Raw genomic sequence first — 15,459 nt, 5'->3', positions numbered from 1 at the left:
TCCTTGTTAGATCAGAACTACCAAAGCTGAGGACTGGTCTTCAGCCTTTGTTCTTTTCCCCACTGGGCATGTGTGTCAAAATGGCTCGTTTTAAAAATCTGTATATGACTGATTCATGGGTGTCTGGCCTTAAGCTAGTTCTTGTTGAGATCAGGGATCGATCATGAGTAGGCAAGTCAGGTTTCCTAAGATCTTCTGGTATACTTGAATCACAGATGAGGTAGCATGATGGGAATGTTCCCTCTTTCCTGTTAGTCTAAATGATCTTTTATTTGCTCTTCATATTGAACTTTCTTCAGCCTGTTTTATTCCGTTGGAAACATCAGACTTTGGATTAATACGTATCATTGTGAACTAGAACTCTGCCAGACTGAGTGGCTCAGGTGGTTCAGCAGGTTTGATCCTGGCCTGGTCCAGTGGTATTTGAAGGTGTTTGAATGATCATAACGGCATTCACTCACAAGCGAGTGCAACTATGTTGGATGGCTGAAGAGTCCAGATCTAGAATGAGAACTCGGCTGCATTCAAATGTACTCAAGTTCCTTGTTGTTCAGGAATACCAATTTTGTTACCTACCTTTGATGTGATAATCCTTTGTATCTATGCCATGTGAAATGAGACAAGATCTTGTCATTCCCGAGGCCTGAGAGTGTCTGATGCTGTATTACAAAGGAAACATTCAGTACGTACTTTTCTGTGCACTTCCTGACTTAACTAAAATTTTCTGTTCCTTTTCCCCCCTGGGCATGTGTGTCAAAATGGCTCGTTTTAAAAATCTGTATATCTCATTCTTTGTTCTTTTCTACAACCTTTTTTATCAGTTTATTTGCTCCCTCTAACCTTTTAGTCGATATGCCTTTCTTCTTCTTCCTCTCCTTCTTTAAATGAGCTTAATTGGGACACTCCATGGCATACAGGGCTTCCAGACAGATTACTGTTGTGTCATGTTTCAGCTTCAGATTTCATGACAGGCGTACCCTGTTGTAGGTGTTTTGAGTTATTCGATAGGCCAACATCATCATCATCAATCTCCCTTTTCGAGCTCCAACCACGTTAGGATGTTAACGGCACCTATTGCTATTGCTGCACCTCAACTATGTTCCATTCCAGGTTCCTTCTGATCGAGTCCACCTCTACCTCTATTTCTCCTTCCTTAATTTCATCTCATTGGTCGGCATTATCTTCTCCTGTCTTTTTAGTCGGAGCCCATATGTCAGTCTTCTTCTTCTTCTTCTTCTCAATACGTTTCTGCTTATGCAGATCATTCACAGAGACTCTTCCAATCTTCTCTTTTTTTTCCCCCCCTCAGTCTATCGTTCATCACTGTCTCCCACTGTAATCCTCTCTGATTTACGTCCTCCTTCATCTGAACCCTCCATCTTGTTCGTGGTCTTCCAATTGGTCTTCGTCCAGATTCGGTGCGTTCCGGAGTTCTTCTTGGTAATCTTTCTTGACCCATTCTTTTGACGTGGCCGAACAATTTCAGCTTATTTCTCTCCATAGTTTCTGTAGCGTGTTTCGTAATATATTTCATTTCTTATCTTGTCCCTCCTCGTTTTACCCAAGATTCCTCGCAGAAAGCACATTTCTGCCACTTGTAATCCACCCAGATCTTTTTTTTATCCAAGTCCAACCTTCAGATCCATAGTTCATTAATATATTTATAAATCACATCAAGTTCCTCACACTCTGGTAAAATGTTACATGTTTTTACTGTTCGCCATGTCCACTCCTGCATCAATTCGCTTCCCAAATTCTTGAAACTTTCCACAGTTTGTAGGACTAGTCTCCCAGTTTTCTCTTCTTTAGTGAGCTTCATTGTGTTGCACCATTCTGCTCTCTCAACATATCCAGTTAACTTCGTACTCCTTGACTATTTGCTGCGCACACCACGACCATTGCCTTCAGCGCCCTGTCCTAATGTTTTTACTTTGTCTCCTTCACAATTACCATTATCATCCATTACCATTCTGAACAACAATGGTGATAGCAGTGTGCTAGAAGTAGGAATTGAGTATTGAACATTGGAGCAGTGTTTTTGTGTTGTGTTGTGTTGTGTTGTGTTGTGTTGTGTTGTGTGTACTGTCCTCAACTCCAGCCTCCTCTGCACTGTCTCTGCATGCTACCACAGTTAACACTCTGCTCCCTCTCCTGCTTTAGGTTAGAGAAGGCTAATGCCCAAGTTGTTACTAGGAGTCGGTCGGGTTCCTTAGCCCCCAAGACTGCTGCCGCAGGCGACACCACAACGGGCAAGCTAGAGACGGTGAGCGGCAAGGCGACGCCCGAGGAGATCAAGGAGAAGATGGAACAGCAACTGCGCATGCAAAGAGCTGCCCATCAGCAGAAGAGGGCGTTGGAGACGCTCAAAGTACCTGGTGGACAGGTGGTGAAGGTCGTTCCTTCCACTCAGCAGGGTGAGTCTTTAGTCATTGTACAGTAATTTAGACTCAGATTGTCAACTCTCTTCATCCTTTCCAGATGACGAGGAATCATTACTCTTAGCCATTGAAGTCATACTTAAATATCATGTTTGCTGACTTAGGAATGATGTTTAAATGACCTTGCAGATTTTTTTTTCCTTCTGAAATTTTCTGTATTTAATAGGAAAAACATGAACTTGCTAGTTATGTTGCCTCAGTACAATTGCTTGGCGAGGTAAACCTCAAAACTTTTGTGTAAATGAAGAACACCACCACACTTATTTACACTGCCATTAACTTCCAATACTTTATAACAAGACTTGTAGTTTTCATCATTAAATCTTATTGTCAGCCTCAACAAGATAGAAGACTCCACCTGTACAATATTATTCCTTGTTATTTTATTTTAAAAAGGGACATGTTTCATCTCTTCCATGTGAGACATCTTCAGCCTAAATATAATTATGTTAAAAACACATTATATTCTTGGTAACGCTAAAAACAGTGACTTCTCCATAAATTATATATTTAAATGTATATTTAAAGCGAGTCACAGCAATGACTCTCCAAATGTCTCTCCTCATCCTCACCCAGTATCTCCTCTGTCCATTCACCTTCTCCTTCGCTTCATTCTTCGCCACGCCACTACTAGCTCCAAGTTAATGTGTCTTTGACAGCTGGGCCAGGTATCACACAAAGGCCTCGAAGGGTAAGCTCAACATCCCGTTATATGTTTACATAGTTTTTTTCCCGTATCTCTCTTAATATTTATTAGTAAATATTTTTCCTATTCTTTTTCTTTTAGAAACCCCCATTTAATGCCGTTAAAGGCGGACACAAACTCTCTATAAGAACATCGGAATAACCTTCAAATATTCCATCTTTGATGAATGATCATTACGACTACTTAGCCGTTTTATGGTCTACATATATCACATTTTGTACATCAACAGACAGTGATATACATACGGCCCAATTTTAACTATTCGTTTTGAGTATTTCAACAACCATTATTAGGTTGTTTTACCTGTAATTTGAACATAATGTATTGTTTATTTTTAAAATATTTGTCATTTTGTATGATGCAACCTGTACGCAATTGCAACATTCGTATCAAGTTTTTAAAATTAGAAGACTAGTGTCAAGTGAAAATCTAAGAATTTTAATGTGGGCTGAAGTGTTTCGCAATGTATTGTAACATTTTGGCAAAATTGAAAATACAACGTGCATAAATGGTAACTAGAATAAAGTATATGAAACGAAATTGGGCGCTACCTGCAAAAGATTTACAGGAATAATTAACTATGTAGATTATGAAAGAAGTCCCTCTCCCAAGGTGACGGTCATCAGGCTGATGAGGCTCTGAACTTGCTTCATTACCTTACCCGTTACTATTTAACGCTGAAATTAAATTTGGGTAGCATGCAACGTTTTTCCTTACTCTGCCAATAAAAGGTTTGCTCTCAAGTTTTATCTCCGTATTACCTATTAAACACTACCCACAGTGTGTACTTCCTTGGAGAGGAATAGTCCAGAGTCTTGCTTACAAAAGAACACTATGTAGCGTCTTCCACCAACTGCTCACCAGGAACATGAATTAGTGAGTAAAACACTCGTCATGACTCTGGAATGGTACAGTAATGCACCCGTAAAGAACTCATACGGCAAAGATTTCATAGTGGTAATCGTCATGAACAACAACCGCAATGGTCATGGACAGTAAGAGTAAACATCTCGAAGCACCCAATATGCTTCCTCCAGCACTCATTAATTAATAAATAAGATCTCCATCATGCGCATACACGTATATATAGGCTCGCTCCACGTGGCATAGCGTCTGCCGAAGTCTATTGGAGATAGCGCTACCACTGCCACATCTTCAAGTGTCACTTGGTCAATGCAACCTCATTTGAAACCAAAGCTTTCGGATTGGTTACCGAGCTGCCGATCCACCAATAGCTATCTTGCACATCCATTCACACTGATGAATTCCCGTCGTCAGCATACACTTCCCAGCCGTACGCCGGGTTTCTAAACCCACTTGTTGCAACACTTTTAAGCGACTTACACCGTCTATACCGATACAGTCGCTACATAAAATCAGCTTCATGATCCGTATCGCACTTACACATATTCACAACTAAGTATTTTTTATTTTCCACCTTGTCGATACACTAAATTGCTTAAGGCAACTTATTGGTTAAAAGTGGTACATGTTTCGCATACTATAAACATCTTCAGCCACATAACACTGTTTAGATGAAAAATTCATATAATGATAAGGTACCGGTATCAGTGCTACGCCATGTGCACTCTTAACCTAACAGAAATGTATACAAAATACAGTAAAACCTCAATAATTCAAAATTAGTTAATTCAAAATCACGCCTAATTTGAAACGCTGTCATTCCCGGAAACATGAGGTATGGTTTTGTATATTATTTCAATTGTTTAATTCGAAATACAGATAATTCATAATTCGAGGAACAATGTCGGTCCCATTAACGAAATTCAGACTTTTAATTCAAAACTGCCTTTAAGTTAATTTTTTTTTTTTTTAATAGACTTTTACAGAGTAATTTGAATTCAAAATTTCTCTGTATCATGAAAGAATGCATCTGCTGGAACATGCAGGCGTAGCTTTCTGCACTTTCACTTATTTTGGTGTGCCTACATTGTGCTTCATATTTACTAAGTTCAAGTGAAATCGTAATTCTTTTATATTCAACGTTTAAGGAACGCCACTATATCACATAGCAGGCAGTGTGCGGAGGAGCAGAATCTGCGAACACTGGCAATGCCGACAGTTGACGAAAAAGCGTGGCTCGTATACCGTAATCAATTCGTACGCACAGAACAATATTGTCAATGCCGATGAAACTGCGTTGTTTATTTTTTTAATGCCAAGCCCAAATGGACTTATGGTTTTAAAGGAGAGAAGGGCCAACCAGGGAATCATACAAGGGTGGGGGTCCCTATACTGTGTTACTGTGCACACGGAAGCGAGAGACTTCCTTCCCTCTTGATAGGGAAGTTCAATAAACTACGATACTTTAAGGGCATCGGACACTTTCCGTGCAAGTATCTAAAAATGCAAACAGTGCAGTAATCCAAAAGATAAAGCCTTTGCATAGGAGATCCAGCTTAATTTATCCTCATTGAATTGCGTTTTTTTTTCCTTTTTTCGTTGTATGAGTTTATGTTTGCCAGTGTTTTATCCAGGTGCATTATCTCCAAAAAAGCCAAACCCCATGGCACAACAGCCCCGAAGGACCATAAAAATAATGTAAATACCCCTTGTTGGATACATTTCGGAAATAGTGTTTTCTATGGCATTTTGAAATGTTTTAACTGAGAATCAAGGTGATTGCATGCATTAATGGGTCTTAGAATACTTTGTGACACGGCAAGAGTTGGCATTTCTGAAGTACAAGAGAAGTGCCATGACAGGAAATCGTATAAGGATAGTCACTGTACTGTGTTGTAATACAGACAGAAGCGAGAAACTTTCTCCCCTCGTCATATGATAACCCACAATATTTTAAGGGAATCGGGTACTTTCCGTGCAAGTACAAGGCATCTAAAATGCATCATCATCATTCATCATCATCTTTTCCCCTTATCCAGTTCCTGCCGGGTCAGGGTATTTATGGCACTTCTCCATCTTCCTCTTTCCTTCCACCATTCCTCTTCCATGATCTTGTCCCTGTCTAAATTTTGACGTCTTATGCCGCTCTTCACTGATTCAATCCACCTTGTTCTAGGTCTTCCTCTTGCTCTCTTGCCCTCGCACTTTGCCTCCAACCATCTAAAATTCATATAGTACAGTAATTCAATGAATAAAGCACTTGCGCACGGGAGCCAGCATAGATTTCTCATCGTCTTTGAATAATGTTCTTTTATTTTTTTATTTTTCCTTGCATGAGGAAGCCAGCATAGATTTCTCCTCGTCTTTGAATAATGTTCTTTTATTTTTTTATTTTTCCTTGCATGAGGTTATGTTTGCCAGTGAGTTATCCAAGTGCATTATTTGAATAGTGTAAACGCACTTCATTGGATACTTTTTTGGAAATAGTTGGGTTTTTTTCATGGCATTTAAAAGTTTTAAACTGTGAATCAAGGTTAATTGCATGCAGCATCGGGTCTTGGAGTATTTTGTCATGCCACAAAAGTTGGCATTTCTAAAATACGAGTTGGCGGTTAATTCGAAGTCTTATTTTTGCTTCCCTACGACTTTGAATTAATGAATTTTTACTGTATAATGATGCACATATGCAATATTCCCTAACTACAAATTCTTCTTAAAATACAGATGGGTCCAGAAAAATGTACCACACTTATTTATTTTTAGGAAGCAAGGAATGAGTAACAATTACGAAGGGAACACATTCATGTATTATTCAAGGTTAATAAAAATTTACTTTACACTCTACTTACAGTTTTGTTTACAGTATAGGCCTGTGATATGGTTTCAGAAAATATTGGTGTTTTGAGAATACTGTCCTGTGGGCAATACATTTTTATTTCAAGCATTTATATTGTTCCCATCAACAACACTAACGCAATAAACTGCCAGATTTCATAAGAGTTTGTTTCTTTCCAAAACTGTGCCCTTGCATGTGGAGATTTATTTACAAGTTTTTCAATGCACGTTTAGCATACAAATTTTTTCGGTCACTGTCAAATTTACAACTTCATCCATTAGAAACAGTTCAAAACAGTCAATCGCACTCACCTCTGGTAACAATCAAACCCTCACACCAGGATTTCCCGTAAATGGAATAATATTAGGTCACATGCTATCCCCCGGCTTACACTTTTTCCACACGAATGTAAATTCAACATCTCCTACAATCACCTTAGCTTCTGATGTAATATCTTCTTCACTTTCACTAGAAATACTAAGATCATCCGAAGAATCAATAGAATCAATATCACTACTATCAGAAATACTAATACATACCTGCCAACCCTTCCGATTTACCCGGAAACTTTCTGTTTTTTAACTTGTCTTCCGATTTTCCGATTTATTTTTAATTCTTCCTATTCTTGACCAATATAACCTCCAGTACATTCAATACTCTTCCCTTGGGGTAAAGGATAGTCTTATGTGCTTGTGTAATTTACCCAACTTCATTTTCAAGAGTTTTTATTTGATGCTTTATTTTGCAACTGTATCGTCCTTTGCCTTCGTGTATCGTATTTTCTGTTCACTACAGCAGCATGTGTGCTTTACGGCTGGAGATTCGGGAGGGTAATCGTCCTACAAGCAAGAGAACGTAGCGAGCGCTAGTGACTCAGTTAATCGGGACGAAAGAATGAGTTTCATATTGTGTGGTTCGCGCACTATTAACATCGTTTCTGTGCGTAATTTCATTGTAATTGTATGCCACGTGTTTTTTCTAGCGGTTCTGAGCTTTTCCCCATCTCAAAGTCATATGTTAATAATGTATGAGACATACCTGTCTGTTTTGTGTGTGGTAGTTTCGCGTATTTCAGTGCATTTTTGTTTGTTCTTACTTCATAATTTTAATGAGTTGAATGTACAGTATTTCAAGGAATTATGTCGGTGACAGTTCCTGGTATTTTCTCTTCACGTTATGGCCAAATAAACATAACAAACGTTATCTCCAAGTGTTCAGAGATACCTATAAAATTAAATTTCCGTTCATTGTACAGTCTAATAAAGGAAACTATAATGCCAATCACCTCGGGAGATAAATTTTATTTCGAGTTGTCGAAATTTCGAGATATAGAGAATACCGTTCCTGAGCATGTATAGCACATAATTGAATCATATGTATCTATGGGCTTTGACTGAATGCATTATGTTTAATGGTACTTAAAAATATACAAACTAACTCTATTTTACGGCATCACTTTAATTATAACACTTATTATATTAACTTTTTAGAAGACGGGACACAGTACATACACTAGTGAAACAAGAAACATAGCTCCGTTAACACTTTTGGAAAAACATCCGTTAGTCTCTTCTGTTTGTTTCGGTTAACCTTTCCTCCCTCCACGTTGAAACTTCTTGTCAATACACGCAGCCGAGTTTCGTAAATGGAGCTTATCATCCGCGACTTCTGGGCTTGCTTTCGTATGTGACCGGTAATTAATTGACACCCGAGAAACGGTGAGGATTTGCCGATCACTAGAAGTTCGAGTTTTTCGGTTGCCGTTATATTAGTTTCCAGCTTCTCTGGAACCCTTTCCTTACTCGTTAACTGTTCCTCACAAACCGCAAATGCCGTATTGCACAGTTAATGTTGCACAAAATTCGAGTTAGAGTATTTTTTGCTTCAAGGGAGGAAATGTTGGCTTCGAGAAATCGAGAAATTCGTATAACCAAATTGCGAGAATAGAGAAATAAATACACGTCAAGAATAGGACAAACGGCTGGAAAATCTAAGTTCGAGATACTGAAAATTCGAGTAATGGAGGTTAAAGATATTGAGGTTCGACTGTATTATTATTTGTATGTATGTCATAAATGAGAGTGATTAGGTACAGTTTTTGTAATCATTTAAATGGTTTTTTTAGTTTAAGATTTTAAATTTAATGGTCAATTCACATTGTAACTGTAGATATGTATACTTTTTATCCTGTCTTTTTTTTCATTTAGACCATGGTGCAATATATGTGATGAAATCTAAGAATTAAAAAATCTTCGTATTTTTTATTTCTAAAAGTTTGCAGCTGTGCATGTCACTTAGAGATTCATCTTTGATGTAGTTCCTTATTTTGTCTTCAAACAAACATCTCTTCCGTTTTGCGCTCGCCATTTCTGTTTACCTCGTCAACTTGCCAGGGATTGTATATGTAAAGTAGAGAAGATAAGGCATATTTTAAGGCAGAGACTTCATGAATACAGCTGGAAACCCTCCCGCCTTCTGTTGAGAATGCTGGGAAACACTTTCCAAAGAGATTACATTATCCAAACCAAGCTCGATAACTGCAGTCGCTTAAGTGCGGCCAGTATCCAGTATTCGGGAGATATCCAAACCGAGCTCGATAGCTGCAGTCGCTTAAGTGCGGCCAGTATCCAGTATTCGGGAGATAGTGGGTTCGAACCCGACTGTCGGCAGCCCTGAAGATGGTTTTCCGTGGTTTCCCATTTTCACACCAAGCAAATGCTGGGGCTGTACCTTAATTAAGGCCACGGCCGCTTCCTTCCCACTCCTAGCCCTTTCCTGTCCCATCGTCGCCATAAGACCTATCTGTGTCAATGCGACGTAAAGCAACTAGCAAAAAAAAAAAAACCATTACCCAAGAAATTATTGGGCAATCGCAAAATGAACACTGCAGCTAAACGAGAATTTCTCAGGCAGTGACGTTATGGGCAATTTCTCGGGCGTGTTACTGAAGAGATTAATGGAAGAAAATGACATATCGTTACAGTTCTTGCATGGTGGGGAGAAAGATTATTTTGTGTGTTCAAAGTGATCTCCATTATCAACCAAACAATGTTGATACTGCTGACCGAACTGTCCCTCAGAGAAACAAAAGGGTGATACACAGGATGTACTATATACCTATTCTGATGTACGCAGCTGAGACTTGGGTAATGAGGCAGAGAGCCGTGATTAGAATATAGGCAAGTGAAATGAAATTTCTGAGAAGCAGGATAGGAGTGACAAGATTGGATAAGATGAGAAATAAGAAGGTTCGAGATATATTAAAAGAAGATCCACTACAGAATAGGATAGAGGCATCTAAACTTTGATAGTATGGCCACATGAAGAGAATGACAGGGGAAAGTATAACGATGAGGATGCCCGAAATGGAGATAACAGGTAAACGACCAAGAGGAAGACCAAGAGACAGGTGGATAAAAGGAGTGGAAGAGGAGAAGACTGGGCAAGAGTGACTAGGGAGAAGTGGTGGGAAGACAAGAGGAGATGGAGAGGCTTATGTTCCAAGCAGACCCAGCCAACGACTGGAAACTGCAAACGATGGTGGTGATGATAATGATGATGATAGGCGAAATGACTAAATTTTAATTTCTAAAAAATGAAATCTAGGGACAAGGGCCTAAAAATAATTTTGCAATTCTGTTTATTTTGTTATATTATTGGTGTTCATTACAGCAACATTTTACTGTATTTAAGTGAATACTGGACCTGAACATTCACCATATTTCATTGAAATGTCTCCAGCTGTTTTCAACTTACAGTGCAACAAAGATCACTCCCATTTACTGTTTTATGGTATGTATAGATTGTTTATGAAAGTAAATGACTTTTGTTTTTGTTTTAAACAGATGGCACTGTGAAAGTGGTTACAAAGGTGGCCATACCTGCATCTCCGAGCAGCCAAGGGAGCAAGAGTGCTCTGACGTCCTTGCTCACCAACTCGACCAACAGTGCCGCTGGGAAGACTTTCCTTGGAACCCGCAGGATCTTCATGACCAAAGGTGAACTCCTTTGCACTACCACATTGCATTCAGGATGACAACAACTGAGGTCACCATGTTCATAAATTTGTTGTCCAATATCAACAGGTGACAGAACTGTTCTTGTACCTCTAGCTCCAAACATAAGATCAACCACTTGTATAGGTGCTATGTTTTTGTTAGTAGTATAAGAATAGGACTGTGGATTTGTTTGGGGGTTTCACAGGTCTCGATTCTAATGGTAGGATAAAAGCACAAGTTAAAGCAGTTCGTATGGCTATCATAAGTATCGGCTTAAAGGATCCATTGAATGCAAGTCCATGGTTCTACTTGTATACTATACTTTATATTGACTTTCCATCTAGGCGTCAGCAGTCATGTTTCAAATACGATGAGGTGGGTATTTCTAAGGGCTTCAACCTGTTTGCAGGCACCTGAGACATGTGGAAGGTTATATATAACTTTAAAAAATTTTATTAATAATTTGCTTTACTTTGCACCGACACAGATAGGTCTTATGGCAGTGGTGGGATAGCAAAGGGTACGAGTGGAAAAGAAGCAACCGTGGCCTTAATTAAGGTACAGCCCTATCATTTGACTGGTGTAAAAATGGGAAACCACAGAAAATCATCTTCAGGCCTGCCGACAGTGGGGTTAGAACCCACACCCGATTGCAAGCTGATGGCTACGTAACCCAAAGCACGCAGTCACTTGCTCAATCCATCGCTGAATGGTCAGCATACTAATTGAATTCCCAACCAGAGCAAAGTGTAACTTCCAGCGAAGTCCCAGTCTCGTCCATGGCTGTTGGGATGTGGGTGGTGCTGATTAATGACATTCACCCAGAGAGGAAAGCAAATGGCAAACTACCTCACTCCTCTCCTCATTTTGGTGCTGCCATTGGTTTTGCTATAACTGCATAACGTTTTGTGGTGTTATTTGAGGGTCCAACCTGCCTCTGGTCTGATGACCTAACAGACAGACAGGTTCACCACAAACACAGTGACATCACCATGTCTCCTCTCACTGCTGTCTTCAAATATATTTGCCTCTCTCCTCTTGAATACCAGTTCTTCTCAACCCCTGACGAGCTCAGTTCTGCTTCCCTACTTCAGCAACACGTGTTCATTCTTCAGTCTTGATTTGGGAAGTTTATGATAACAAGAAAACTTGTTAAAGACAGGAAGAAAACAGGAATTATAAGGATGGATACAGGTGATAAAAGACTAGAAACACACTGACCTGTCATTGTGTTTATCCTGTTATGTGATCCTTTTCAATGTTTGTATCTCTCTATGCATGGCTTTGTTTGCATTTGTTTGTTTCTTTCCAGTACACATACAGTAATACAAACGTTAAATGAATCTGTAAGGAATAAATAATGTACACCGGGCGAGTTGGCCGTGCGGTTAGGGGCACGCAGCTGTGAGCTTGCATCCAGGAGATAATGGGTTCAAACCCCACTGTTGGCAGCCCTGAAAATGGTTTTCCGTGGTTCCCCATTTTCACATCGGGCAAATGCTGGGGCTGTAGCTTAATTAAGGCCGTGTCCACTTCCTTCCCACTCCTAGGCCTTTCTTATCCCATTGTCACCATAAGACCCATATGTGTTGGTGTGACGTAAAGCAGATTGTAAAATATATATATATATACTGGTCATATAAAAGAAATATGGCGCCTGTTCCATGAACGAACTTTGCAACTTTTCACTTTGAACTTTTCAGTTCAGATTTTGTTCCACCATCACTTGCAAAGTGAAAAGTGAAAAGTTAGGAATCTTTTCACTTTTAAAGCCTGTTATGTTCCGCCATTGGTACAGAAATGCAAAGTGCAAAGAAATGAAGTGAAAAGTTTTCAGAAATCCTGCAAAGAGATGATTCCCTTTTCATCTGTTAATCTTGGCGTAAAATTTGGTTTAGTGATATAAACACGTTACGAGAGCTTTTGTTAGCATCAGGTGAGGACAGTGATGAAAAATCCAACAAGAAACGTACAAAGACAGGATTAATATTCATAACCTCACTTCAACGGAATTTCACGAGTGATTTCGTATTACCCCAACACAGGCTGACTATATACTTGTAATGATCGGCAATTTATTGAAACATGCAACAAAAGGAAGTCAATCCCTTTCCGAAAAAGAACATATTCTTATATGCTTACATTGTTTAGTAAATGGTGCCCAGCTGCACGGTGTAGCAGCAATGCATGGGACATTAAAATCAATTATTTGCGGAACAGTTACCGTAGATGTTATAGTAAATGTAATATTTCCTAACATAGTACGTTGGCCTGATAATCCACATAATACAGCGACAGGATTTCTAATGAAGGGTAAATTTCTCTCTGTGTGTGGATGTGTTGACGGTACTCTCGTTAACATTGATGTGTGTCATCGTTTGAGAGGTTACTTTTAAAGTTGCCAAAAAGGATGTCCCGTTTCTCCTTGACAACTTCCAGCACGGCCAACTTCTTGTAATTATCTTTCTTTCCCACGATAAAAACTTTAACAGTACCACAATTACACCGTCAAGTTTGCCGCAGAAAGTAAAGCATTAAAATCATAAAGTACTGGCATTAGGCCTATACAGTTTACCCATGGAATAAACTTGATCAGATCACTCACTTACAAAGACTTTTTACTTGCAAACAAAATTGAAAAGTTCAACCTAGATCATAGTGGAACAGAAAGACTTTGCACTTTTTAAGAATTGAAAAGTGAAAAGTGCAAAGTTGAAAAGTTGCAAAGTTCGTTCGTGGAACAGGCCCCCTGTCACTTTTTATATATGTTCGTTCCTCCATTATATGTATACATATTGAAATGAAAACAGACACACAATGAAAACAAACCTTCTTCTTTGTAACAATTAAGAATTGAAATGAAAAGTATTCTTTGGACACTCGGTACAGGACGTTATTCCACAACTTGACATACCGTATTTACACGAATAATTTTTTAAAAAATTTGAGGCACGAAATTGGGATGCAGTTTTTTGCGTCAATGTTGGCTTTTTTTTTTTTAATAAGCCTACCTAAAGTTAGGGTGCAGGATTTATTCTGTGGTGGGGTTTATTCGCGTAAATACGGTATATAAAGTGGTCCCTGATATTACACTAACATGGCTACAAGGTTAATTAACCATCTTAAGATGGAATATTGCCAACCTTTCCAAAGACAACAGGTTCACAGAACCTTTTCATGCTTCTGACAAAGTACCACACTTTCACTCAAGGCGGACATACCTACTCTTCCAAAAGGGCATCTTCAAGGGGTTATAATATTAGAGTGGTAGATTGCACCCAGACTTGTTCAGTCGGATTCAGGTCGAGGCTTCTTGGTGGCAACTTCCTTCGTTGCAGGAATCTTTGAACGATGTTGTCATCTCATGCTGCATTGTCTCCCAAGTTGCCTCACATAATGAATCACATGTGGCACTGAGATGTGTGTAGCAATTAAGGATATATTGTGAATGTTCGGAAGATTTTTTTTTTTTTTTTTTCATATCATATCTGCTTTAACAGATCCACCTCCATAAACAATAATAGATTGTTCAGCTGTCAGGTGATACGGGTCTCCACATCCTCTCCAGACTTATGGACAATCATCTGAACATCTCAGGACACCAGGTGCCTTAGCTGCCACCACCTGTAGTGTCTGTGTTGTAGCTTGGATGTGTTGGAGATCTTGTAAACACACTTCCTTCAGTAGCCCGAGCCAGTTTGCTTGGCAACATTGCCAGATCATATACTAAGCAACCTGTGGGATTCTGTGAGTAGCCTTCTTGAAGCAGTGGAAGTGCACAAGTGGTTTCAAAGGCTACTTCTCCTGTTGCCCACTCCGGTTCGCATGATCAATCGTGACTTGTAAACACTACACTTCCCACAGATCAAACCTCACACGCACATTGAATTAAGGCACTTGTAGCTTTCAGTTGACACTGACACCTCCCAGACATCCAGACAGTGGAGCCGTCTGTTACAAAATCGGGACATGTTATTGCCGTAATAGTCCAATCCCCATCCCACTCTGCATTTGTGCAAGAGACTTGTAAAGATGTGACCAACATTTTTAAACAAGCCATACATAGAGAGGAACACGTAACTGGGCAAACACAAATACAATGGCAGGTCCGTATGAGAAGAGGAGACAAGGAGAAATATAGAAACACAAAAGGACAATCTCCATATCTTCATACACTGCCGTCTTCAAATATATAGTCTTCTTTTTTTGGACGGTGTATTTACACATCTTAGTGACTGTATTGTGGATCTAATTCACCAGTATATTAATAGTATTATGTATTATGGTCCATCCCATTATTAACATGCAATTTCTACATGCAAGAAAGCATGCAAGTATTGCTAGTCTGGAAGAAGTTTGGCTATAAGGTACAAACAACACGTTAATGCAGTCAAACATAAAAGAGATTCCGTAATGGGAGAGCATGTGATTGAAAAGAATCATAAATTTACAGATATTTCTGATGACATGGAATTAATACATTATGCCAAACATTCATGAATGTTTTTAGAAAGTTTAGAATTTATCTTGCTCAAAAAATTACTTTGAATCAAGTTTGAATGAAAGAAGTACAGATGAGAACCCATTATATAAACTAGCGTTTAATCGTTTAAAGAA

At 39.1% G+C, this 15,459-nt stretch overlaps 1 protein-coding gene across 7 annotated transcripts in view; it reads left to right on the top strand.

Annotated features, from left to right (window-relative positions):
- Nucleotides 1-15,459, top strand: part of E(bx) (nucleosome-remodeling factor subunit NURF301 E(bx)) — a 464,290-nt gene that overhangs the window by 237,633 nt on the left and 211,198 nt on the right. For all 7 annotated transcript variants that reach the window (XM_068230140.1, XM_068230142.1, XM_068230143.1 and 4 more), the window contains 2 exons: nucleotides 2,161-2,414; nucleotides 10,690-10,842. In XM_068230140.1, coding sequence (XP_068086241.1) covers nucleotides 2,161-2,414; nucleotides 10,690-10,842 — 407 coding nt within the window. The remainder of the gene's footprint in view (nucleotides 1-2,160; nucleotides 2,415-10,689; nucleotides 10,843-15,459) is intronic.

This window comes from Anabrus simplex, chromosome 13 (assembly GCF_040414725.1).
Source record: "Anabrus simplex isolate iqAnaSimp1 chromosome 13, ASM4041472v1, whole genome shotgun sequence".
In the NCBI taxonomy this organism is placed as follows: domain Eukaryota; kingdom Metazoa; phylum Arthropoda; class Insecta; order Orthoptera; family Tettigoniidae; genus Anabrus; species Anabrus simplex.
The sequence above is the reverse complement of the archived record's forward strand: the minus strand, read 5'-3'. Positions and strand labels throughout refer to the sequence as shown.